The sequence below is a fragment of the Podarcis filfolensis genome (assembly GCF_964270895.1).
Source record: "Podarcis filfolensis genome assembly, chromosome: 13".
Classification (NCBI taxonomy): Eukaryota; Metazoa; Chordata; class Lepidosauria; order Squamata; family Lacertidae; genus Podarcis; species Podarcis filfolensis.
This window is the reverse complement of record NC_139615.1, coordinates 35,772,702-35,796,427: the sequence shown is the minus strand read 5'-3', so window position 1 is coordinate 35,796,427 and position 23,726 is coordinate 35,772,702. Positions and strand designations below refer to the sequence as shown.

The 23,726-nt window shown below is 44.3% G+C and overlaps 1 protein-coding gene across 4 annotated transcripts in view; it reads right to left on the bottom strand.

Annotated features, from left to right (window-relative positions):
- Positions 1-9,319: 9,319 nt before the first annotated feature.
- PLXDC1 (plexin domain containing 1) overlaps positions 9,320-23,726 on the bottom strand; it is a 73,428-nt gene continuing 59,021 nt past the window's right edge. For 3 of the 4 annotated variants that reach the window (XM_083583167.1, XM_083583166.1, XM_083583169.1), the window contains 5 exons: positions 21,401-21,461; positions 19,974-20,112; positions 15,966-15,998; positions 13,163-13,323; positions 9,320-11,392 (listed from right to left, as the gene is read on the bottom strand). In XM_083583167.1, coding sequence (XP_083439293.1) covers positions 11,282-11,392; positions 13,163-13,323; positions 15,966-15,998; positions 19,974-20,112; positions 21,401-21,461 — 505 coding nt within the window. In that variant the 3' untranslated portion in view covers positions 9,320-11,281. The remainder of the gene's footprint in view (positions 11,393-13,162; positions 13,324-15,965; positions 15,999-19,973; positions 20,113-21,400; positions 21,462-23,726) is intronic. The other variant, XM_083583168.1, reaches the window with a different exon arrangement.

The window sequence follows — 23,726 nt, the reverse complement described above, 5'->3', positions numbered from 1 at the left end:
TAGGCAAAACCACCAGGTCAGTGCCAATTAGCCCAGTGGGCAAATTCCTACCCGGCCCCGTAAAGAACGGCGACCACCATAGTCACAACAAAGTCATTGCCTATCAGCGTAAACTGTGGGTGGGTGGGATGGGGGGAAAACCCGGCGCAGGAACAAACAGGCTGTGCCCCAGGTGTGGGCTGCTTAAATGGGCAGGGGGCGGATCCGAGGGAAGCCCACCGTGGGCTCCATTGGCTCCGCCCACATCCCAGCCTGCATCCCCATTCGCAATGCAGGGTGCAGGCTAAGATCCAGCTCCTGATAGGCAGCAGGGGCATATGCCCCCTCTGCCTATCAGGAAGGGCACTGTGTTTGAATTCCACCATTGGGGCCCCAGTGAAGCCTCTTCTGTCCAGCAACGCTGCCGCACCTAGAGAGGTGAGCGGACTTCCAAAAATCCCAGGTGGTCTCCATCTGGGCACTGGCCAGATGGTGACCTGCTTAACTTCAGCAAATTTGCTGCAGCATGGACCTTCAAACCATGAATTGGGGATAAAGCATATGTAGGTAGGTAGAAAGCCTGTCAATGTACAATTTGGGGAGTTGCGGGGACTTTGTCCCACCACTATCCTATGCATGTTTACTGAATTCAGTGGGACTTACGTGCAATTACGTGCATCTTTCAGGTTTTCGAATGCAGTTCTTAGACTTTGGACCTTTCCTTTAGCATCTGCAGGTGTGGCAGTGGTTGTGCTGGATCATTGCCTTGCCTCGGTAATGGACTGGATGAGTGCCAACGAAGTTCAGTCCAGATAAGAATGAAGTTCTTAGTGGGTGGTTCCCTAGACCACAGGTATAGGACCTTGCGTGCTCTGAAGGAGCAGGTACACAGCTTTGGAGTATTTCTGTTGCTTGAGGCTCAGGCGGCCTTGGTGGCATGGAGTATCTTCCATCAGCTTCGGCTGGTGGCCAAGGGATAGCCTAGTCTGGCTCAACCGCTAGACTAGGGCTGCCATTTGTCTACCATTACTGGGATTTCAAAGACGGAATTGACATCCGGGGGGAATTTCCAAAAGGTGGCGCTTTGTCCTGGATCTTAGGCAAGTCAATCAAAAAATAATGGTTTTGGGCGTTGTTGGCTCAACAACTTTGTGGGTTGTCTTAAAAAAGCTCAACAACTTTTGGGGGTTTCCTAAAAAACGCTCAACAACTTTTGGGGTGTCCTGGTTACTTTTTGAAATACCGCAATCTTACACTAGACCCAATCCTTTTTTTTTTTTTTTTTAGACTCTAAAGCTCTGGGCTAAGTTGTTCTACTTTATTTTTTTTCTTTTTTTTAAAGAAATATTTATTGAAGTTTTACAAAAACACATATACAAGAACACATAATAAAAGAAAAAAGAAAAATAAAGATACAACATCTAAAAGCACAGAAAAAATAAGAAAAATTAAAAACAATTCCATTTTTCATAACTTAAAACTCATTTGCTTGTTTCTTTGACCTCCTCACACCTCCCCTTCTTGTATTCCCATTTAAATAATCAAATCAGCAAATCCTTACCCTCTTTCATTCATCTTAACTCTATATCTTAACATTTTATAACTCTGTATTTTCATCCATTATCAATTCATTTTTGCATATTCTTATTAACTTTGTTGCTAATACCACTTATTTCCAATCCAACATCATTTTAATTATGTTTTTACCTATTTATAACCCTTTTTTCATATTCTCTTAAAGCATTACAGCTGGAAACCACTTAATTTCTATCCAACATCATTCTAACATTCATTAATTTTACAATATTTCTGTAGATAGTCTTTAAATTTCTTCCAATCTTCTTCCACCGACTCTTCTCCCTGGTCTCGGATTCTGCCAGTCATTTCTGCCAATCCCATATAGTCCATCACCTTCATCTGCCATTCTTCCAAAGTGGGTAAATCTTGTGTCTTCCAATACTTTGCAATAAGTATTCTTGCTGCTGTTGTAGCGTACATAAAAAAAGTTCTGTCCTTCTTTGGCACCAATTGGCCGACAATGCCCAGAAGGAAGGCCTCTGGTTTCTTCAGGAAGGTATATTTAAATACCTTTTTCATTTCATTATATATCATCTCCCAGAAAGCCTTGATTCTTGGGCATGTCCACCAAAGGTGAAAGAATGTACCTTCAGTTTCTTTACATACACTAGACCCAATCCTGCCCAGTGCTGGTTTTGACCTATAAAGCCTTAGACGGCTCAGGACAACAATCCCAGTCCTGATGGAGTTCTTTTTGATGTGCTCGGCTCCTTTGGAAGAGCAGCATAATTAATTAATTAATTAATTACATGTTTAAAAATTGCTCCATTGCTTTTTTGTTCCTTTGACTGTACTTCTCGGCTTGTATCTTTAATAATATTCCTGCAAGGTTTTTTTTTTTTTTTAAGCCTTCTTGCAACAAGTATGGGCTTATCCACACTTAACTTTTGCCATTTCTCCCAGGCAGATGTTGATGCTTTAACGCTCCATGTCTGTATGTGTGTTTGCCCCGAGCTTTTATCGCAAAACGTTTAAAGCTGAACTGGCGCAAATGTCAATTTGAGTTTAACGTTGGCACCCTTGAGCTTTAAAGAGCAGGTTTTCATGGGGAGAGCTCAGGGGGGGGGCAGGCGGTGGCTTTCGGATACAGAGTTTTAAATTGTGGGCCATGCCTGGAAAGACTCAAGGTAAGTGAGGATATGCCCTATATTGATGTCCATGAAAACAGGTATCTGTCTGGAACCCTGAGCGCCTAATTGCTGTTTGAATGCATAGCTGAAATAGCGCCAACACCCCTATCGTTCAGCCCAGGCAATGAGATCCAGCTCTGAGGGCCTTCTGGCTGTTCCCTCACTGCAAGAAGTTACAGGAAACCAGGCAGAGGGCCTTCTTGGTAGTGGCACCCTCCCTGTGGAACACCCTCCCATCAGATATCAAAGAGATAAACAACTATCTGACTTTTAGAAAACATCTGAAGGCAGCCCTGTACAGGGAAGTTTTTTTATGTTTGATGTCTCACTGTATTTTAATTTGTTGGAAGTTGCCCAGAGTGGCTGAGGCAACCCAGTAAGATGGGTGGCATAAAAATAATACATCATCATCATCATTTACTTTATCTTTGCAATATACAGTAGGATTGTGGCCTGTTTTCCAGATCCTTGTGCACTGCTTCCTTTGCCAAAGGCTCTTTAAGTCAGAGTCCTTTGAACAGAAGATTAAAATATGGACAGTGTTAGCAATGGCATGCTTACTGCAGAGTTTCCTTATCACTACACAAATCTATAAAACCAACAGAGTAACAAATGCTCTGCACAGCTAGGCAGGAATCAGAGGCATATTGGCATACAACCCTGTCCAAGAGGATGAAATCCAGGAGCCGGCCTGAAACTAATAATATCAGTTTTGTTTTGGGAGATAAGAATTTCCCCATTTATTGTCACTTCCCCTTATCTAAACAACCCAGGGATGAGTTTTTGTATATCTATGTCCATGTGCACGAGTAACCAGATGTGAGGAAAAGGGGAGAAAAATGAGTATGACAGCACATTTACGGCACCTATCTTTTAAAGAACAATAGTCACTGTCTCTTGAGACTTACGACTTTGAGTTCCTGTTCTGAGGACAACATGGAGTTCTCCCTCAACCCCCCGCCCTTGCAGGCCTCCAGCTGTTCCCCCATGAAGCCAGTTTTTTCCTAGCTAGGCTGCAAGAATGGAAGTAAACTCAGGAGGAAAATAACCGAGGGAGAAAGAAGACTGGATGTATGGAACGTGGTGGGTAGCAGATGAGTTCAGCAACCCCCTGTTTTGCATGCTGCTTTTACAGTTGAAATTGTCCCTACCTCCACCCCCCTTTACCAGGTGTGCACACAGGTGACCTGTGTTTAAAGACACAGTCTTTTGCTGCTGGGTCTCATTCTGCGTCCCATCAGTCACAAAGCAAAGGAAAAGATTCTTTGCCGTTTACCAATGTGACCTGAATGAATGAATGAATCTTTACTTGTGTCAGCCATCGGCCATAAAAACTATAAGCTATAAAACAACAATACGATATACAAAGAATAGAAATAAAAAGTCAATTACATAAAATACATTTTAGGGTTTTGAATCAATAGTCAAATAGTGGATCTTATTCTGATTCACTGGCAGGATCTGAATAAACTTTCACAATTTCATTTGAGTAACAGATATTTCAGAGAAATGATAAGAGATTTTATTTTTGTGTGTAGGAAAAACAGGATACGATAAATATAATAAATAACTCAGCAGAGGCGGAGTTGAGGCAAGTCCAGAGAAGGGAAGGGCGAATAATTGTAAATAACATGATGAATGAGATTTGTATCATTTCATTATTTGTTATAAATATTCAAAAACAAACAAACAAAAACCCTTGCAGACTTTGCTGTCACCTGCTCATCTTGATCTGCCAAGAGAAAGGACACTGTGGCAGTGGTTGGGCGACCCGGAATGGAGAATAAAAGAGGGGTGATAATCTCATTCCTCAAGTCTTTGTAAAGAGTGCAAGCCAGAAGGGCATGCGCCACTGATTTGGTACTGCCGTCTCCACAGGGACATAAGCATTTTTTGTGTGGAATCTGTTGGAATCATCCCTCAAGTACAGCCAAGGGCAATACATTCAATCTTTCGAGAGTAAAAGCGCATCTATATTTTAGAATTGCTAGGTTATGCAGATAGGGTGCCAGAGAGTCAAAATGGGAAGGTGGAAAATAGTCATACCATGGGCAAACTTTACATATTGTGGCCAAGTTGTTCTGATGTTCGATATCATTTAGGTAAAGGTAAAGGTATCCCTGCCCGTACGGGCCAGTCGTGTCCGACTCTGGGGTTGCGCACCCATCTCGCTTAAGAGGCCGGGGGCCAGCGCTGTCCGAAGACACTTCCGGGTCATGTGGCCAGCGTGACGAAGCTGCTCTGGCGAGCCTGCACCAGCACAGCACACGGAAACGCCGTTTACCTTCCCGCTATAAAGCGGTACCTATTTATCTACTTGCACTTTAAGGGTGCTTTCAAACTGCTAGGTGGGCAGGAGCTGGGACCGAACGACGGGAGCTCACCCCGCCGCGGGGATTCGAACCGCCGACCATACGATCGGCAAGTCCTAGGTGCTGAGGTTTTACCCACAGCGCCACCCGCGTCCCTTACGATATCATTTAGGTGCTGACAAATTAGACTGTTTGCTTTACCCAAAGTGAGTAGCTGTTGTGGTGATAAACCACAAGAGTGAAGTTTTGATATGACCTATGAAACAATCAGGGGTTACAAAAGGCAAAACCAAAACAGATAAAACATACAGCTTTAAAAAATTGTGAAATTGGTCTATTGTCCCAGCCTTTCCCCACTCTTTTTTTTATGGAGTGAATGAGATATGAGAGAATGCTTGATTTGATGCACACATGCACAACTACAAGTGTGAAACATGGACCATTTATAAATACGCCATGTCCAACTCCTTGAAAGATTCCATCAACGGTGTCTCTGAAAAAAATTACACATTACTTGGGAAGACAGGCGAACTAATGCCAGTGTACTGGAAGAAGCAAATATCACCAGTGCTGAAGCAGTGATTCTTCACATCAACTTCGTTGGACTAGTCATGTTGTGCGGATGCCTGATTATCGTCTTCCAAAGCAACTACTCTATTCCGAACTTAAAAATGGAAAGCGTGATGCTGGTGGTCAACGAAAGAGGTTTAAAGACTCATTCAAGGCAATTAAAAAATGTAGTATAAATACCGACAACTGGGAAACACTGGCCTGCAAGGGCTCCAATTGGAGAACAGCCTTTACCAAAGGTGTTGTGGACTTTGAAGACACTCGAACTCAGGACAAAAGGGAGAAATGTGCTAAGAGGAAGGCACGCTTGACAAACCCTCACCTTGATCAACTCCCGCCTGGAAACCTATGTCCCCACTGTGGAAGGACGTGTGGATCCAGAATTGGCCTCCATGGTCACTTACAGACTCACTGTTAAAACCGTGTTTATGGAAGACAATCTTACTCGCCTAAGAAGAAGAAAAGTGTGGGAATCCCTGGACAGAGCAATGGGGTTTTTCTCTTTTTTTGGGGGGGGGGAGGAAGCCACATGTATGTCCTCAAGGTGTAGACTGCATGGCTAGGGTTGCACTAACAGTTGCCACAGAAGGTGGTGTGTGAGAGAGAAGGTAGGGGGTTCTTAATGAAATCTACATTTTAGCTTAATTACAGCCTCCCCTTTATAGCCTTCCAAAAATGGTAGCTAGGGGGGCTGTCAACAACAACAAACAAAAAGTTTGAGAGGCTGGGTCCCTTCTGTTCCCCTGTAATTTGAGCATTGCAGCAGGCAGGTGATGGGTGAGACAAGGAATTAACATAGAAATCACTCTCCAAAGTGGACTGTGTGCACTGGATACATGTATTGCTTTGCTTTTAAAAACCACCATATGGGCGAATCTTAACAATGAAAATTCTTCAATTTAACACACATCAGTCATGATCTTTGCTCTTTTTTATTCTGAAAACCAAAGCAATCCCCAAAAGTACAAGTAATTAATATTTTATATTATATATTAGTATCAACACTGCATTCCATGCAGACAATCCGTACCAAACATCTTGCCACAAGCTTTTCCACCCCACGCTCCTCAACATTGAATTATGTTGTAAATTCAAGTATGCAAGAAAGTAAAGTAGGCTTTGCATTGTTATGAGAGATAATGAATTTGGTGCTCATATCTTATTTGCTGTGGGCATGAACTGAATGGGTCATTTGACTTACAGGAAGCTCTTGCATGGTTTTTGTTTTATTTTACAGAATTAGATGTGGTCAACACATCTAAAACCTGCAATTCCACATGTAGATTCTTTACCCAGCCGTGAACTTCCAACAGGTACATGGAGACAGCAGAGATTCTCAGGCCAGCATTGAGACCTGAAATGTCAGCCCAGGACACACAGTGTCTGTTTTTATAGTTCTAATGCAGTGCTGAAATGCCCTGAAAAAGCCTTGTTAAAACTCCTATGAATGCATGTCTATATTGGAGAGTGGAAGAACTACATCTCAAGTTGTGCTTCTCTTTATTAAATCCTTTCCCCCTACTCTTTGGCTATTTCAACACTGGGAATTATATCTGCGAAAAAGCTACAATTTCTTCACTGCCTTTTACAGGGCATCTGTAACGATACTATGAAGCAACTAAACAACCACCTCTCATGTTCAGCTTCCTTCCCCCACTCAGAGCTCAGAAAACTCAACTTTTTAAAATTCAGTGGAACAGTTGCACAATTTCCCCAGGTGTACATAGCTTGTCACATCGCTATTCTGGCCAACTATGGTCTGTATAAATGGCTTCAGCCATTTTCTTCTCTATGGTCTGTTTCTACTTTCTTGAAATCAACCCTTATCACTTTTTTTTCTTCTTGCCCTAAATTGCAGCAAGGGAGGGAATCATGATCAGGAATGTTGTGAAAGGAGAAGGGTTTATTTAATCCTTCCCTCACCCACAGACTGTGTACACACTCTCTCATTTACCATAGCTGTCAAGTGTCCCTTATTTGAAGGGACAGTCCCTTATTCCAGCGCCATGTCCCGCTGCTGTCCCTTATTGATGTCCCTTAAATGATGTCCCTTAAATTTCAAAGGAAGCAGCTCCTCTCCCTCCCTCCCTGCCGGCCAGGGAGGAGGGAGGCTCCAACTGTGTTGCTTGGCTGTGTTGCTCACCCAATAAGAAGTCTAAGAACGACTGGGGGTGGAGTTTGCATGCCTTGTGTGTGGCTAGTTAATGCAAGCTGAGGGGTTTTTTGAAGGCTGGACGCCATTTTGTTGCACGTGCTGCTGCAAACTTTGCAGTGCAAAGCCAGGCTGGGGAGCCACCTTAAGTTGAGGCTGCATAGGCCTTGTGGTGCATGTGATTCAGAGTCTATTCAGTTGAACCTCTGGTTACAAAGTTGGTTGGACAGTGTTCTCGAAGCTACCAGCATGAGTTTGACCAGACTGCAGGAGGACAGGAAGACTGGAGTGCCTGGAACAGGTGAGGCTGCAGGTCCCTTATTTTGGCTGCTGGTCCCTTATTTTCAAGGCTGCTGGTCCCTTATTTTCAAGGCTGCTGGTCCCTTATTTTCAAATCTGTAAGTTGACAGCTACGCATTTACTCTGCTTCCATTATTTGAGAAGTGGCGTACACAAGACATTATCCGCAATCCATATCCTATCCTGTATCAATCCTGCCATTTCTTATGAAATACTGCATTTTGATCTCTTTCGCTCCAAACCAGCTTTGATCCGAATTGAGGAAAAGAAAGACCCAGCTGTAGTTTTAAGCTGGCAATCTGTACGTGGCTGCAATGGTCCTGGTGAATATGCACACACTCACATATCTGAGGCTGAGAAAAGGGAAAGGGGCCTGCTCTCTTGACTACAGAGTTTGAGAAGTCCTGGCTCTGAAAGCACAATGCCATTCCACATACAGCTCGAAACAGAACAGCAGTGGTTGTCTGCTACTAAAAACTGTCCACGTCCGGAAGATGCCTTTATGACTGTGGTCCACCTTTTGCATAAGAGTGCTTGATGAACAAATATAAAATCCTGTTTGTTTCTTTCTTTCAGGGATCTTATCTACGCCGCCACCCCACTCTCCATACAGCACACCAGTGGTTGTGATAAATAGGCTAGCATATACCGTATTTCTTTCTCTATAAGACTCACTTTTTCCCTCCTAAAAAGTAAGTGGAAATGCGTGTGCATCTTATGGAGCGAATGCAGGCTGCGCAGCTATCCCAGAAGCCAGAACAGCAAGAGGGATTGCTGCTTTCGCTGCGCAGCGACCCCTCTTGCTGTTCTGGCTTCTGAGATTCAGAATATTTTTTTTCTTGTTTTCCTCTTCCAAAAACTAGGTGTGTCTTGTGGTCTGGTGCGTCTTATAGAGCGAAAAATACGGTACATACTGTGCTTAAAAAGTTCCACTGGGATGCATTGCTGGACTGTGTTGCATCTTATGCATGCGTTTTTACTTTTCTTAAAATAAAAATAAGAAGTCAGGTCAGGGAGAAAACGCCACAACCCTGGTAATAGCCCCATTTATACTTTGCCTGCATTTATATCTCTACACGGTTATAGAATTATACAAAATCAGTTACGTACTATACATTAGATAATTAGCTCCTGAGGAAACCCCTGGGACAGATAGGCTCAGCCTGGATATGGAATGAAGCTACGACACCCATAGATACATAGGTTTAGGAGACATGTCCACTAATAATAATAATAATAATAATAATAATAATTAATAATAATAATTCCTCTCGGTGCTTTTTCTCTCTTTCTCCAACCAAGGCAGCCCGGCTGCTGTGGTGCTGTTTGTGCCTGTTTTTATTTTACCCCAGTCCATATGCAGAAATGGCAAAGTACAACATTTTTTGTTTTAAACCAGCTTTCGCCCTCCAGATGTTTGGGACGCTGCCTCCTATCAGCCCCAGCTGTGCTGCCTGGGATTGATGCGAGGTCTGACCCAGCACACCTGGAAGGTTGGAGAAGCCTGCTTTGAACTCTCACAGCTAAACTCCTTGTTCCCTTCTGCACGGCAGTTTACCGACACACATCTCTTCCCTGAGTTTCCCGGTAATTTTAAAGCAGGCGTATCATGCAGCGAGTGTCAACATGCCGCCAGTACTTTCCCGCCTCCCTGCACAGGGCAGTCGATATATGCCGGGAGAGCAGCAAACACAGAATGTGACGGAGTCACATCGCTTGTCCTCAAAATATTACCTGAAGAAATGGGATAAGAAGTGTGGGTCATCGCGGTCACCCTGCATTGCCGTAACAGGTGAGCTAGCCCTTAGGATATGTGCAAATTTTGCTCAGGCACATATTTCTCTTGTGGCCATACAGATATGCTCGCAATAACTTCAACATCAAAATATTTGTTACAGTCTGACTTTAAATGTGGATTTTTTTTCCTGGGAGGTAACTGGAGCTAGTGGGATAATCTAGGACTGACAACCATGCCTCACATCACGTAGTGTTGTATCCAGATTAGTTGGGGGGGGGATTGTCCTGTAGCAGCACTTTCAGGAATGTGTACCAGAATTTTACAAGTACATTTTATCACCCTAACCCACTGGGAAAACATATGGGGTAACCATCATACAAGATAAAGTGGACAGAACAGGAACGTCACCGTTTCCAAGAAAAAATAATCTCTATATGTGCCACGAGACTCCCTTGAAAAAGACCAGGTCTTGCTTCCTAACTAAAATCTGATTGTTAGTAGGATCAGACAGACTGGGCAGAGAGAATCTGCTTTAATTCCCTCCGTTCCCTTCATTGAGATAAGGTTGACCTTTCTCCTTCTCATTCATAAAGTACTAATGAAACCAATGACTAGAACTCATTCTTAAAAAACACCCAGAAAAAGAAAGCTAAGTCATATAGCCAATTGTGAGGTGGAGTTGGTAATTCACAGCAGAAATAAGACAAACCATATTATTGTTTTCAGGGTCTGAGGCCAAGTTTGATATGTATTTTATCCTCCGGCTGGGGTGATGACTGTCAATTGCAAGGCCTCCTTAATTAATATTTTCTTTCTTGTGGCTCAAATTTATACCGCCATTACCGATAAATATGAAGGTGGCATTTCAGGCCCAGATTAAGCTCCCCACAAGCCACAAATGTCAGTAAGTGCTGCAATGACGCTGAGATATTTGAGTCAGGCCAGCTTGTTCCATGTTAACTGTAATCCGTAAGCATCTCTCTAGGGTTTATTCAGAAGGCAAACTTCAATCTCTCCCACCAGAAGCCTAGATTTCCCCCTATTCCTAACCTTTCTTTGGACAGTTTAATGTATTTGTTTTCCCACCGTTTGGGGGCTTTAAAAAATTATGCGTAATACCCTCCATAACACACAGAGGCAAAAAAAAGCATATTCTTTACCATACGGCTCAGGTGCCTGAGAAAATCAGGAAGAGTGCAGACTTAGACTTCTTTTCCCTGGCACTGAAATCAGCCGTGGATGGCTACACCTGAAAACAACCGATATGAAGTGGGCTTCTCTGCAATAAAAGCTTCGACTCCATTGTAACTTTCCCCGCTAAACCACCCTGAGCCACACGCTAAATTTGCATGCCTTTTGGGTCCTCCTGTATCCATTTCAATTCTTTTCTGGGGGGCTCTTTAGGTGTTTACTTTCCCCTTTTTGCTATTTCTTCAGTTGTGCTCATCGTGAAACAAACAGGAAACGGGAGGTGACGTTTTAAAGGTGCGAGAGCAATTAAAAAAAGAAGAAGACGCATTCTTCAGCATTGATCCGCTTCGACGAAACCCTCCTTCTCGTGGCCAGATGGCTCCACTTCGGTGTACATCGAGTGGTTTCTGAACTTCATGGCAGGCCACTGGTGCGGTCTCTGCTGTGGCGTGAAGAAAAGAAGGGCGTCAGTATGTGAAAAGGGTTGGCTGTCACGATTTGCACACATACACACTTTACATCAGCCTTCCTAAAGTTATGTGTTTCTGGACTCCAGTTCCCATCAATCCCCACCAAGCAAAGCCAGTGATCAGGGATGATGGGAGATACAGTCCAAAACATCTGGCGTGTAATGACCTCTGGCAGTCTATCAAGCCACGATAAGAAGTAATGATTCTCCAGCAGTTTTAGGTACGTTTATTTACAAAAAGACACATCCAGAGCACGGCTTCTCGCCTGCTTGCATTTACGACAGTCTGAATTTTCGCCCCTCCCACAGCAGGAAGGACGGCAAACTCCCGCCTTTCCCCTCTTGCCCTTCCGTTGCCCTCTGATCTTATGCAGTCGCCTAGAACAAGGACTGAGAGGCTGGCCTGCCCCCTCCCCACTTCCACTCGACAAAGACTCAGACCTCTGCTTATCTGCTGGTTGCCTAGCAATGCTCTGGCTGTCTTCCAACTCTCCCTCTTCTTGAGAACTAACAGAGTCTTCCCTGGGAAAGGGGGTCGACCTGCCCTTCCTTGACTCTGTCAGCCAGGTCTCATCTGCAGAGTCAATCTCTGGTTCACTTAGTTCAATTTCAGAGTCTAATTCTTCCCCTGTGCTCTTGGGGGGGGCACATTCCTGACATGGAGGACCCCAGGTTGGGGAAAGCTGCCATACATTCTCAAACCAATCTAGTGATTTCTGATATGTGCATGAGTTGTTGTGCACAGAGCTGTCCTTCCTAAAGATGAGGCCCACAGTTCAGTGGCAAAACTTATGCTTTTGCATACAAGTCCCAGGTTTAATCTTTTGCATTTACAGATTGGGTAAGCAGGTGATGAGAAGGACTTCAACCAGAGACCCTAGAAAAGGAAGGACATGGCAGCATACACAGGCCCTGCAGAGAACTATCTCCTCTGCTTGAAAAATAAAAATAAAACAGGGCAGTTTGGCCACACAGAAGCTCTTTGTGTGTATATCAAACTGCATAAAGGGCTCTGGATTGCAGTGATTATCCGGAAGTAAGTTTTATTCATTTTGTAGAAATACTGTGCGTATTTGGGAGAGTTCCTTCCCCCTCCTCCTTTCTAATTCTGCCAGATGCATAAATATATTTGTAGAAGTAATATCATGAAAATGACAGCCTCAAAGGTAAAGCCATCACCAATTTATATTCTATATTTTAGTGTCTTCTTCTTGAATAGCATCTGCAAAGATTGCTCAGGTATAGGGCCTTAGGTACACTTCAGAGCATTAGGACTGCTGCTGAGGGCCACAAATGGAACGCGGAAAATATAGGACATACAAATCTGTGAAGCAGTATTCAGCAAGTACTGATTTTGGTGCTCAAAACTTTATTTTCAAAACAACATGGGGAGGGGGAATTCTGATGCTATTTGGGGTAACATATCAAATTAAGATGGTGCCAAAGAGGGAGGGAACGGGTGAAGACCAGCCTGGAGAGAAGATCGAGGAGATGGTAACCTAAAGGTTTGTCATTTTCTTTCTCAATGCCCAACCATTTTTCAAGTTGATTATCTCCAGGGAGAATTTCACTCTGCAGCAGGGAAAACACTTGGCTAGGGATCAAGAGGCGGATTTGGGTCACAATTTTATTTTACTGGCAATCCTCTCAAGTGTTGAGAGAGAAGTGGCTCTTGGGTAGCAATCTAACACCCACTCACCTGGAAGCAACCTTCAATGGGGCTTACTATGCTGTTAAACTCACCTTAATGAAGAACAAAGCAGCGTGGGATGTAGGGTTGCTTCTGATGTAGATCCCAGCAAGAATAATGGCTGCTATGAGCAGGACTGCCAACACAATTCCAACGATGGTTCCTGTATGGAGCTGGGATTCTACTTTTTTTGCAGGGAAGTCGTCTCTCAAACCTTCAGGGGAAGTTTTCATAAGGGTTGGGGGGATAAGGTGCAAATTACGCCAATACAGCCACAACAAAAGAAAAAAAACAACCCACAAGGATCAGCCAGGCGAGCTTTGTTTGTTCAGTTATCAAAAAGAGGCTGAAAGGTGCACCATTTGTGGGTACCATTACCCACAATGCCTTTAAAGGTAAAGGGACCCCTGACCATTAGGTCCAGTCGTGACCGACTCTGGGGTTGCAGCACTCATCTCGCTTTACTGGCCGAGGGAGCCGGCGTACAGCTTCCGGGTCATGTGGCCAGCATGACTAAGCCGCTTCTGGCGAACCAGAGCAGCGCACAGAAACACCGTTTACCGCCGGAGCGGTACCTATTTATCTACTTGGACTTTGACGTGCTTTTGAACTGCTAGGTTGGCAGGAGCAGGGGCCGAGCAATGGGAGCTCACCCCGGCGCGGGGATTCGAACTGCCGACCTTCTGATCGGCAAGTCCTAGGCTCTGTGGTTTAACCCACAGCGCCACCCGCATCCCTTTAACAATGCCTTTAGGGTGGACTAAAAAACCACTGTGGATCTCAGTTAAAGTTAGGCGTTCCAAGATATGGTTGAGCCAGGCCATGTGAAATATACTCAGAGTCGCAAAGTGATTTCATGCTCTTTATTCAGCTCATAGTGGTGAGGAGGAATGAATGAAAGTCCCCTCAAAGTATCTGCTTTATATACATTATTTACACAATGGGCTGCACATGATTGGCTAATTCTCGAATTCTACTGTAAGCCAATCAGGTTGTGGATTCACTTCTATCTGGAGCATGATTTGGTGGTTCCTGCCAACCAATCATACTGCTGCATTGTTCTAGGACCAATCAGACTACTGCATTCTGAATCCTATTGTTCTAGGACCAATCAGACTGCTGCCTTTTGGATCCTATTGTTCTAGGACCAATCAGACTGCTGCAGTTTGGATCCTATTCAACTCAGTACATAACACCATGTCAGGGATGTTCCCTCCCAGACAGACAGTGAAGAATCCGAAGAGGAGGGAGGGCAGACTGAGGGGAGTAGAAACTTGATTCCTTCCCACATTGAGAGTAATGTAAGCCCCTCTCGCTCTGGAATGCTGGCTGTCAATTCTCAAAGCAGCACAGAGCCGACAGAGCAGGCTGCAGAGGAAAGGCCATGTTTAGACTCTGCTCAAGAGGAGGAGGAGAAGGGACTGGCTGAACCCAAATCTCCTCATAGCTGAAGGGGGAGCAACGTAAGCCCAGCAAGAAGTGGGACAAAAGGTGGAGAATATCCTGCTGGCGCAGAACATGTCATCCAGCAGAGCCAACTGGTTCATCCAATGAGGGCTGAGCAAAGACAGCTCAGATTGCAGAGACTTTGTAATTACTTAATAAAACTAGAAATAATAAAACTGCCAGCTTGCCGTGTCTTGTGTGAGAGAGACATCGTAAACCTGCCAGGCCATTGGCTTTTGGGGATACAGTTATCTGCTTTCCTTATTTATAATCCACCCTTTGCCAAACAGTCCCAGGGCAGAAATACGTCACATTAAAAAAAACCATAAAAACAATGACAAAAAGGAATAATAATAAAATAAATAACAAACGTTATAAAAGTCACAATAATGCACAATAAGGCACAAATACAAGATGGGTGACACCTGGCTTGAGAGCAGTACATGTGAAAAGGATCTAGGAGTCTTGGTTGACCACAAACTTGACATGAGCCAACAGTGTGACGCGGCAGCTAAAAAAGCCAATGCAATTCTGGGCTGCATCAATAGGAGTATAGCATCTAGATCAAAGGAAGTAATAGTGCCACTGTATTCTGCTCTGGTCAGACCTCACCTGGAGTACTGTGTCCAGTTCTGGGCACCACAGTTCAAGAAGGACACTGACAAACTGGAACGTGTCCAGAGGAGGGCAACCAAAATGGTCAAAGGCCTGGAAACGATGCCTTATGAGGAACGGCTAAGGGAGCTGGGCATGTTTAGCCTGGAGAAGAGGAGGTTAAGGGGTGATATGATAGCCATGTTCAAATATATAAAAGGATGTCACATAGAGGAGGGAGAAAGGTTGTTTTCTGCTGCTCCAGAGAAGCGGACACGGAGCAATGGATCCAAACTACAAGAAAGAAGATTCCACCTAAACATTAGGAAGAACTTCCTGACAGTAAGAGCTGTTCGACAGTGGAATTTGCTGCCAAGGAGTATGGTGGAGTCTCCTTCTTTGGAGGTCTTTAAGCAGAGGCTTGACAACCATATGTCAGGAGTGCTCTGATGGTGTTTCCTGCTTGGCAGGGGGTTGGACTCGATGGCCCTTGTGGTCTCTTCCAGCTCTATGATTCTATGATTCTATGATCACGGTGTCCCGTTGCGCCAGAAGTGGTTTAGTCCTGCTGCCACATGACCCAGAAAGCTGTCTGCGGACAAACGTCGGCTCCCTCGGCCTGAAAGCGAGATGAGCGCCACAACCCCAGAGTCGCCTTTGAGTGGACTTAACCGTCCAGGGGTCCTTTACCTTTACCTTTAGTCATATGGTCATCCCAGGTGAAACAGCAGTTCAGGGCACACCTCACATCCCCAGAACATGGACATTCCCACACATTTGCATATCCACTAGGCCAAGAAATAATTAGGCACTTACCGTCTTCTGGATTTTGGTTCAACTTCGTATCATCTATAAGAAAACAAAAACAATAAGAAAAAGAGGATATACAGTGGAACCTCGGGTTACAGATGCTTCAGGTTACAGTCTCCGCTAACCCAGAAATAGTACCTCGGGTTAAGAACTTTGCTTCAGGATGAGAACAGAAATCATGCTCCGGCAGCAGCAGGAGCACCCATTAGCTAAAGTGGTGCTTCAGGTTAAGAACAGTTTCATTTTAAGAACGGACCTCCAGAACGAATTAAGTTCTTAACCCGAGGTACCACTGTAGGCTGGTTTGGCAAAGTTTTTTTTGGCAAAGTCTTACCACTGTAGGCTGGTTTCGGGTGTTCAGATTCCTAAGTCTGGCTGGTAATCCTGAAAACAAGGTACTTTCCAAAAACATCATGGTTTAAATGTGGTATTGAATTAATAAATTGCTTATAGGCCTGGCTGTGGAGGACTGTGGTTTGTTTTTTTTAATTGTGGCATTTAATTGCTCCATCCATCTAACTGCTCGATATTTTGCTTGTTATTGCTGTTATGCTGTGTATGTGTTTTGTGAATGAATGAATGAATGAATAGTTAAAAATTACAAGGGGAACTTTGTTGCTTCCAGATGTGGAAGCATCCATTTAAGAGCATCCAGTGTTTGCTATTCTGTTTTATGCAGGTAGGGAATAGCAACTCTGCTTGCAGACAATTGCAGCCAGGTGTTCACTCACAAAATATTGTGGAGGTGGCTGTGGTGTGTGTGTGTGGCGGGGAAAGGGTTAAAAAATCCTTTATCCTTTGATGCACTGTGGATCATGATCCCCCACACCAACTTGCAATTTAAGAAAGGTGGAGGAAGAAACAGATATAAAGGCAAAACTATTTGGAAAATGAAGGGTTAATGTGGTCGAGCTGGCTCCTAAAGAGGAGAAAGAATCACAGAGAAAGAAATATTCTGCACATTAATTGCAGATTTGCTGTGTTATGGGTTGCTGAAATGTTAAGCAGCAACAGGATGAAAAGGAAAGGAAGCTGGACAGCTCAGTCGGTAGAGCATGAGATTCTTAATCTCAGTCACACGTTGGGCAAAATATTCCTGCATTGCAGAGGATTCGACTAGATCAGGGGTAGGCAACCTAAGGCCCGGGGGCCGGATGCGGCCCAATCGCCTTCTCAATCTGGCCCGCAGACGGTCCGGGAATCAGCATGTTTTTACATGAGTAGAATGTGTGCTTTCATTTAAAAAATGCATCTCTGGGTTATTTGTGGGGCATAGGAATTCGTTCATTTTTTTCTTCAAAATATAGTCCAGCCCCCCACATGGTCTGAGGGGCAGTTTACCGGCCCATGGCTGAAAAAGGTTGCTGACCCCTGGACTAGATGGTCCTTGTGGTCCCTTCCAACTCTCTCTACCTCTCCACGTACAGAAGGTGACTGGGCTGGTGGCTGAATCTTATTTCAATACCAGCAACAGGAAAGAATCCTTCACCACACTTGAGAGCCGTTGGCTAGTTACAGGGATGTAGGCCAGGCCATATGATATGTACAGCTCTGTCCTCTCCAACAGAGGGGTATAGCCAGAAGAATCAGGAGAAACAGCCAGGGGGCTACCACTGCAACATCCCAGCATCTGCTGCATGAGGCAGTCATCTCACTCTGTCTAATGGTAGGGCTGGCCCCATACTTAATGGTTCTTATATCCCTATGTAAGGGATGCGGGTGGCACTGTGGTCTAAACCACAGAACCCAGGGCTTGCTGATCAGAAGGTTGGCGGTTCAAATCCCCGCGACAGGGTGAGCTCCCGTTGCTCAGTCCCTGCTCCTGCCAACCTAGCAGTTCGAAAGCACGTCAGAGTGCAAGTAGATAAATAGATACCACTCCGGCGGGAAGGTAAACGGCGTTTCCGTGCGCTGCTCTGGTTCGCCAGAAGCGGCTTAGTCATGCTGGCCACATGACCCAGAAGCTGTACGCTGGCTCCCTCGGCCAGTAAAGTGAGATGAGCACCGCAACCCCAGAGTCGATCACGACTGGACCTAATGGTCAGGGGTCCCTTTACCTTTACCTTTATATCCCTATACAGTGGTACCTCGGGTTAAGTACTTAATTCGTTCCGGAGGTCCGTTCTTAACCTGAAACTGTTCTTAACCTGAAGCACCACTTTAGCTAATGGGGCCTCCTGCTGCCGCTGCGCCACCGGAGCACAATTTCTGTTCTCATCCTGAAGCAAAGTTCTTAACCTGAAGCACTATTTCTGGGTTAGCGGAGTCTGTAACCTGAAGCGTATGTAACCTGAAGCGTATGTAACCCGAGGTACCACTGTATGGAATTAGCACTATCTGCATGTTATAAAAGATTAGTATTATTCCAAAGAATAATACTTTTTAAAAAACCAAACTCTCTCTCTCTCATATGCTTGTGAAGACAGGATTTCAAGCAAGACCATCTGCTCATCCACTTGTCTGCTTACACAGCTTATTCAGAAAAGCATGAAGCATTTACTTGGAGAGGTCATTTGAGCAAGGACATAACTCTCTCTCCTGTTTTACCACTGCTCAGCTTCTTTGGAAGGAATGAGTAAGAAAGAAGGAAACATCTTCTCTCCTCTTGTCACTTAACAGCACCCCCTGGAAGAAATTATTTGGGCTCTGCTTTTATAGGCAAGAGGGGAAGGCACAAATGGCATCCAAATAACTAGGATGTCAGCCACATTCATAAATATTATCTCCATTAGCTGGCTCCAAGGAGCTGGACTGTAAGGATAAAAGATAAAAATTGAAAGAAGGCTTCTATGATGTCTTCGCAGCTGGCCTAGATTTATTTCATGTTTCAATTTCACCACCAGAAAAACATTCCTATTATAAACGTACAAGTTTCATCATTTTATCAGTCTCACACCATCATACATACATATGTTATCATCTTTTTTGATAACCTCACGAGTGCAGTTTGGATGCCTTTTCAGAGGGTAAGAGTCCCAGGGAGATTTGAGGCCCAGTACCATGGTGATGGCTGTTGTGTGTGCATTTGTTTTGTCTCAAACCAAGCTAAGAAATTAACAACATGCTTTAATACGCTGTTATAAAAATAAAAATATTTCCCTGCCCGGAATCAAAAAGTCAACTGGAAACCATCAGTGTGGCTCTTCCCTCATATTTTATTAGCTCTTTTCAAAGTCAACTCAGTCACAAAATAATTCTTTCCTCTCCTTCCTTCACTGCTGAAGGGCAACTACTAATGTTCTTTTCTATTTATTTTAATTAGCAGCTTGCAACAGGGACTATTAAACAGCAAAATTGAACTGGTACCTGCTGCTAACCACAGAGGGGAATAGTGGTTTTGATGCTAACCTAGGCATATTATGCACAAAATCCTGGGGAATATGACATAATTTCTCATGCTGGAGGAAACTTAATTAGTCTGGGGTGATGTTCTGTTTTACACAGTCACCATGACACACTGATCTCCACAAGTTAATTTCAAAAACGAAAGGTCTCTGGTCTCTCTCTGGAAGCGATGCCTCCAGCCAACCTAAAATGAGGGCTTGGAGCAAGAAGACCACACTTTTCTATCAGTCTTTTTCCACTCATCCAAATGTTAAATTTAGACATTCAGCGCAATGGGACTTTCAAAGTGTGTTTGCACATGTATAGCCAATGCAATGCTAATTTATAACTGTGTGAAAAGCCTAGATCAACTTCTAACTGATTAGTTTAGCTATTACTGCTCACCTCAAGCAAATTTGGTTTTCTCAAGGTGCTGAAAATTAACTAAACTTGTTCATGGATCTGAGAGAATACACAATAATCCACAGCAGGGTTTCCTAAACTTGGTCTCCAGCTGTTTTTTCAGACTACAATTCCCATCATCCCTGACCACTGGTCTTGCTAGCTAGGGATGATGGGAATTGTAGTTCAGAAACAGCTGGAGACCCAAGTTTGGGAAACACAGGGGGGAACATCTTCCTGAGGCCTCCCTTTCCCACTCCAACCATAGCATTTGACCCTGGCTGGTACCTTCTGTAGTTAGGCTGTCGACAAAGTGGGAAGAAGAAGTGGTGACGTCTTCTTTGAGTGGTGTGAAGGGACTGTCGCTGGGAGGTGTTGAGTAGTAATGTTCATCGTCTTCAAAGTCGGCACAGGTCTTCTCTTCTAACTGAAACGACAAGCCCGAACCGGTCATTCTGGTGGTGGTGGTGCTTCTTTGTGGATGTATTCTGCCACATGCCATTGACACAATCATAGCGCATTAGTGGCAGACTTATTTATACTGGCCTCATACACACATCGTTCAATTTTATTAGTTATTCTGCAATGCTTCCTCCGTGTTGCCACATTACAACACTGCTTTACGGAGGGGTACTCTTGCACAATAGCTCAGCAAAAAGCTCAACAAAAAAGCAACAACCAACCCACCCTTGGAATATTTCTGGTCTGAAAAGTTAAGAGGATTTCAGAAGGAGGCTACAGAATGTCCACCAACTCTGTTTTAAGCTTAAAAAAAATAATCTTAAACTGATGCAAAGACTGGAGAACTGATCTTAAGAACAGAACCATGAGAAATGGAGAGACACTAAAATGGGCAGATTCACCCATCCCTAGCAGTTGGAATTGCTTGGCTGCCATTTTTTAAAAGTGCATGTCCAAAGTCCGTTTCGGGGGCATAATCCGGCCTGCTAGTCGGTTTAATCCAGCTCCTGTGGTATTCCTGGGGTAAAATCCTAAAAAAATCTCAACAACTTTGGTTGGCCCTTTGGTCGGCCCCCACAGCTCTTCACTTCATCAAATCTGGCCCTCTTTGAAAAAAGTTTGGACACCACTAAACACTTATCCATCCAACCATCTCCTTTCCTGTGTTCTGTTTTTTTTGCACTAAGCTTCCTTGCCATAATTTTGCCTGTGCTTTTGTTTTCATTCCTTACTCCCAACACTGTGGACATCGTTGATCCCTCTCTCTCTGCATATGTTCCCATGTGCAAGGGGAGGTATTTCCTAAAAATATTTAGGAATGGTTTGGGGTCAGGTGGGGGGGCAAGCTCCCAAAACAACCCAATGAGGACTGAACATGCTCAGCGAGCATGGAATGCTGACGGGTTGTTGGCAGGAAAACATGGAAAACTGTGTGGAAGCGGGAACAGAATGCGAGCAGAACACTTTGCTGCAAAATTTTGCAGGCTCCCTTGTGTTCTTTCTTTTCTTTAATCTGCAAACACTTTGGGTTATTATTACGGCTCATGGCCCTGTGTTAATAAGGGCGAATCGACTGAATCTCATTCCACCATTATAATGAATGTTACGGCTATGTAGAAGTGGAATGCAGCCCTTTGGCTGAAAAAAGATTGCCCAGCTAGGACTTTCAGCCTCTTAGGAAATGGGGGTATCAATAGTTTGAAACTCAGGGTTGCATACGTTCATACTTTTAAGTACTTTGACTATAACTTTACCTCTTGGTCACAGCCATACTCCAACCACTCTTCACGGTGTCGGTCAAATCCACTGGAACACCTACAGAAAAGAGAAGCGTGTAACCAAGTATGCATCTAACCTACAAATATAGACCCGCTTGGTGACATTTTCACTGCCATGGCTTTCCCAAGGAATAAGTGTGTGTTGTGTGTATTGGGACGATCTGGTATCTTTTTTGCTTCCCTGCACATGTGTTGCTTTAGCAAAAAGTAGAAATGCAGAAGAACTGCACACGATGCAGGAGGAAGACAGACGACAGTGTTTTGTTCCCCATGGGAGATTGCAAAATGTTTGATACTTGACAGCTGATGGCCGAAGAATTGATGCTTTTGAATTACGGTGCTGGAGGAGACTCTTGAGAGTCCCATGGACTGCAAGAAGATCAAACCTATCCATTCTGAAGGAAATCAGCCCTGAGTGCTCACTGGAAGGACAGATCCTGAAGCTGAGGCTCCAATACTTTGGCCACCTCGTGAGAAGAGAAGACTCCCTGGAAAAAGACCCTGATGTTGGGAAAGATGGAGGGCACAAGGAGAAGGGGACGACAGAGGATGAGATGGTTGGACAGTGTTCTCAAAGCTACCAGCATGAGTTTGACCAAACTGTGGGAGGCAGTGGAAGACAGGAGTGCCTGGCGTGCTCTGGTCCATGGGGTCACGAAGAGTCGGACACGACTAAACGACTAAACAACAACAACAACAGGTAAGCCACACCCCACATAACTGATCACATGATGTGGTGCACACACACCATTTTGTGGGGGGCTCTCAAATATTTTATGGGGGAGGCAAAGACCCCCTCGGCCCCTAGGAGTTGGCTCCTATGCTAGGAAGAAACCAGGCCTGAGATATGCAAGAATCTTCTCATGCAAAGACATGCACTTATGAAACCTTACCCATTTCACCAGAACTAGAAATATATAAAAATTAACTATTTTTCAAGTTAGATGCACCATAGCTCAGTGGTAGAACGTCAGGTTTACATGCAGAAAACCCCAGGTTGAATCTTCAACATCCCTAGGTAGGCCTTCGAGAGAGTCTATGCCAGATCGTGTAGAAAGCAGCTTCCTGTGTTTCTATGAGTTAGCAATCAAGGCTTCTTTCAAGTACCCATAAAAATATCGCTTCCTGGAGATATTAAGGAACACAGCCTAGTCCCTTCCCCTAAACACAACACCACCCAGGCTCCTTGGGTTGCTAAAGCATTTTGCGGCTTTTATGGCCTCCTGTTCTCTGTAAGGAGTGCGCTCCCTTCAAAATGCCTACAGAACTAGCAGTAGAAAGCTAGCAATAGGAGCATCTGGCCTCAATTCTGTGTGGGAGGGCTAGGTTATTTTTAAGTATATGGTTTTATAATCGGAATCCCCAGATGGGTGTACTGTACCAGATACACGAACAAGCGAATGTAACAAGCAGGGAGACCAAAAGGGCTTTCCCTGAGGAACTGGGCGACTCCATGCCAACACAGCTGGGCCGGAAGACTCTGAAATGTTCCTTCTTGCTGATGGGATTTTCTGTCTCTGCTGGAGAACAGCTTAACCTTACTCTTCAAGAGAGATGGAAAACTTGGGAAACTGCATCCCGTTTGCATCTGCATAGGCTGATTTTGGATTTCAGTACACGGGGTGCACAGTAAGGCAGCGCCCCCCAAAATGCAGCTTGTTGGTTTCCGAACATTTTGGAAGTCGAACAGACTTCCGGAACGGATTCCGTTCGACTTCCAAGGTACGACTGTACTGCAAATCATATTGCAAGTCATCTTGGATATTAAAGACTCAAACTGGGCAGGTTTGAACAGTTTGGGGCAATTAAAATGTTAAAAGTTAAATAAAGCTTGTGGAGGGAGGAGTGTTAAGGTATACAGAATTGTACATATGGTTGATTTGAATATGTTATTATTGATTATGTATACCCCATGTATCAGCCGCCTGGGGGTTTTCACTGTTTGTTTTCACTGTTTGTGTTTTGGTTGTTGGTAAAAAAATAAAAACAATAAAAAGAAATAAAAAACAAAGACTCAAACTGTAAAGACTAGCCACACATCTTGGGCAGCTGGTCACATATCAAATATCGGGGCGCTTTGGGCAGGCTAAGCTGCAGGCAAATGTTGTTGTTGTTTAGTCGTTTAGTCATGTCTGACTCTTCGTGACCCCATGGACCAGAGCATGCCAGGCACTCCTGTCTTCCACTGCTTCCTGCAGTTTGGTCAAACTCATGCTGGTAGCTTCGAGAACACTATCCAACCATCTCGTCCTCTGTCGTCCCCTCCTCCTTGTGTCCTCCATCTTTCCCAACATACTACAGG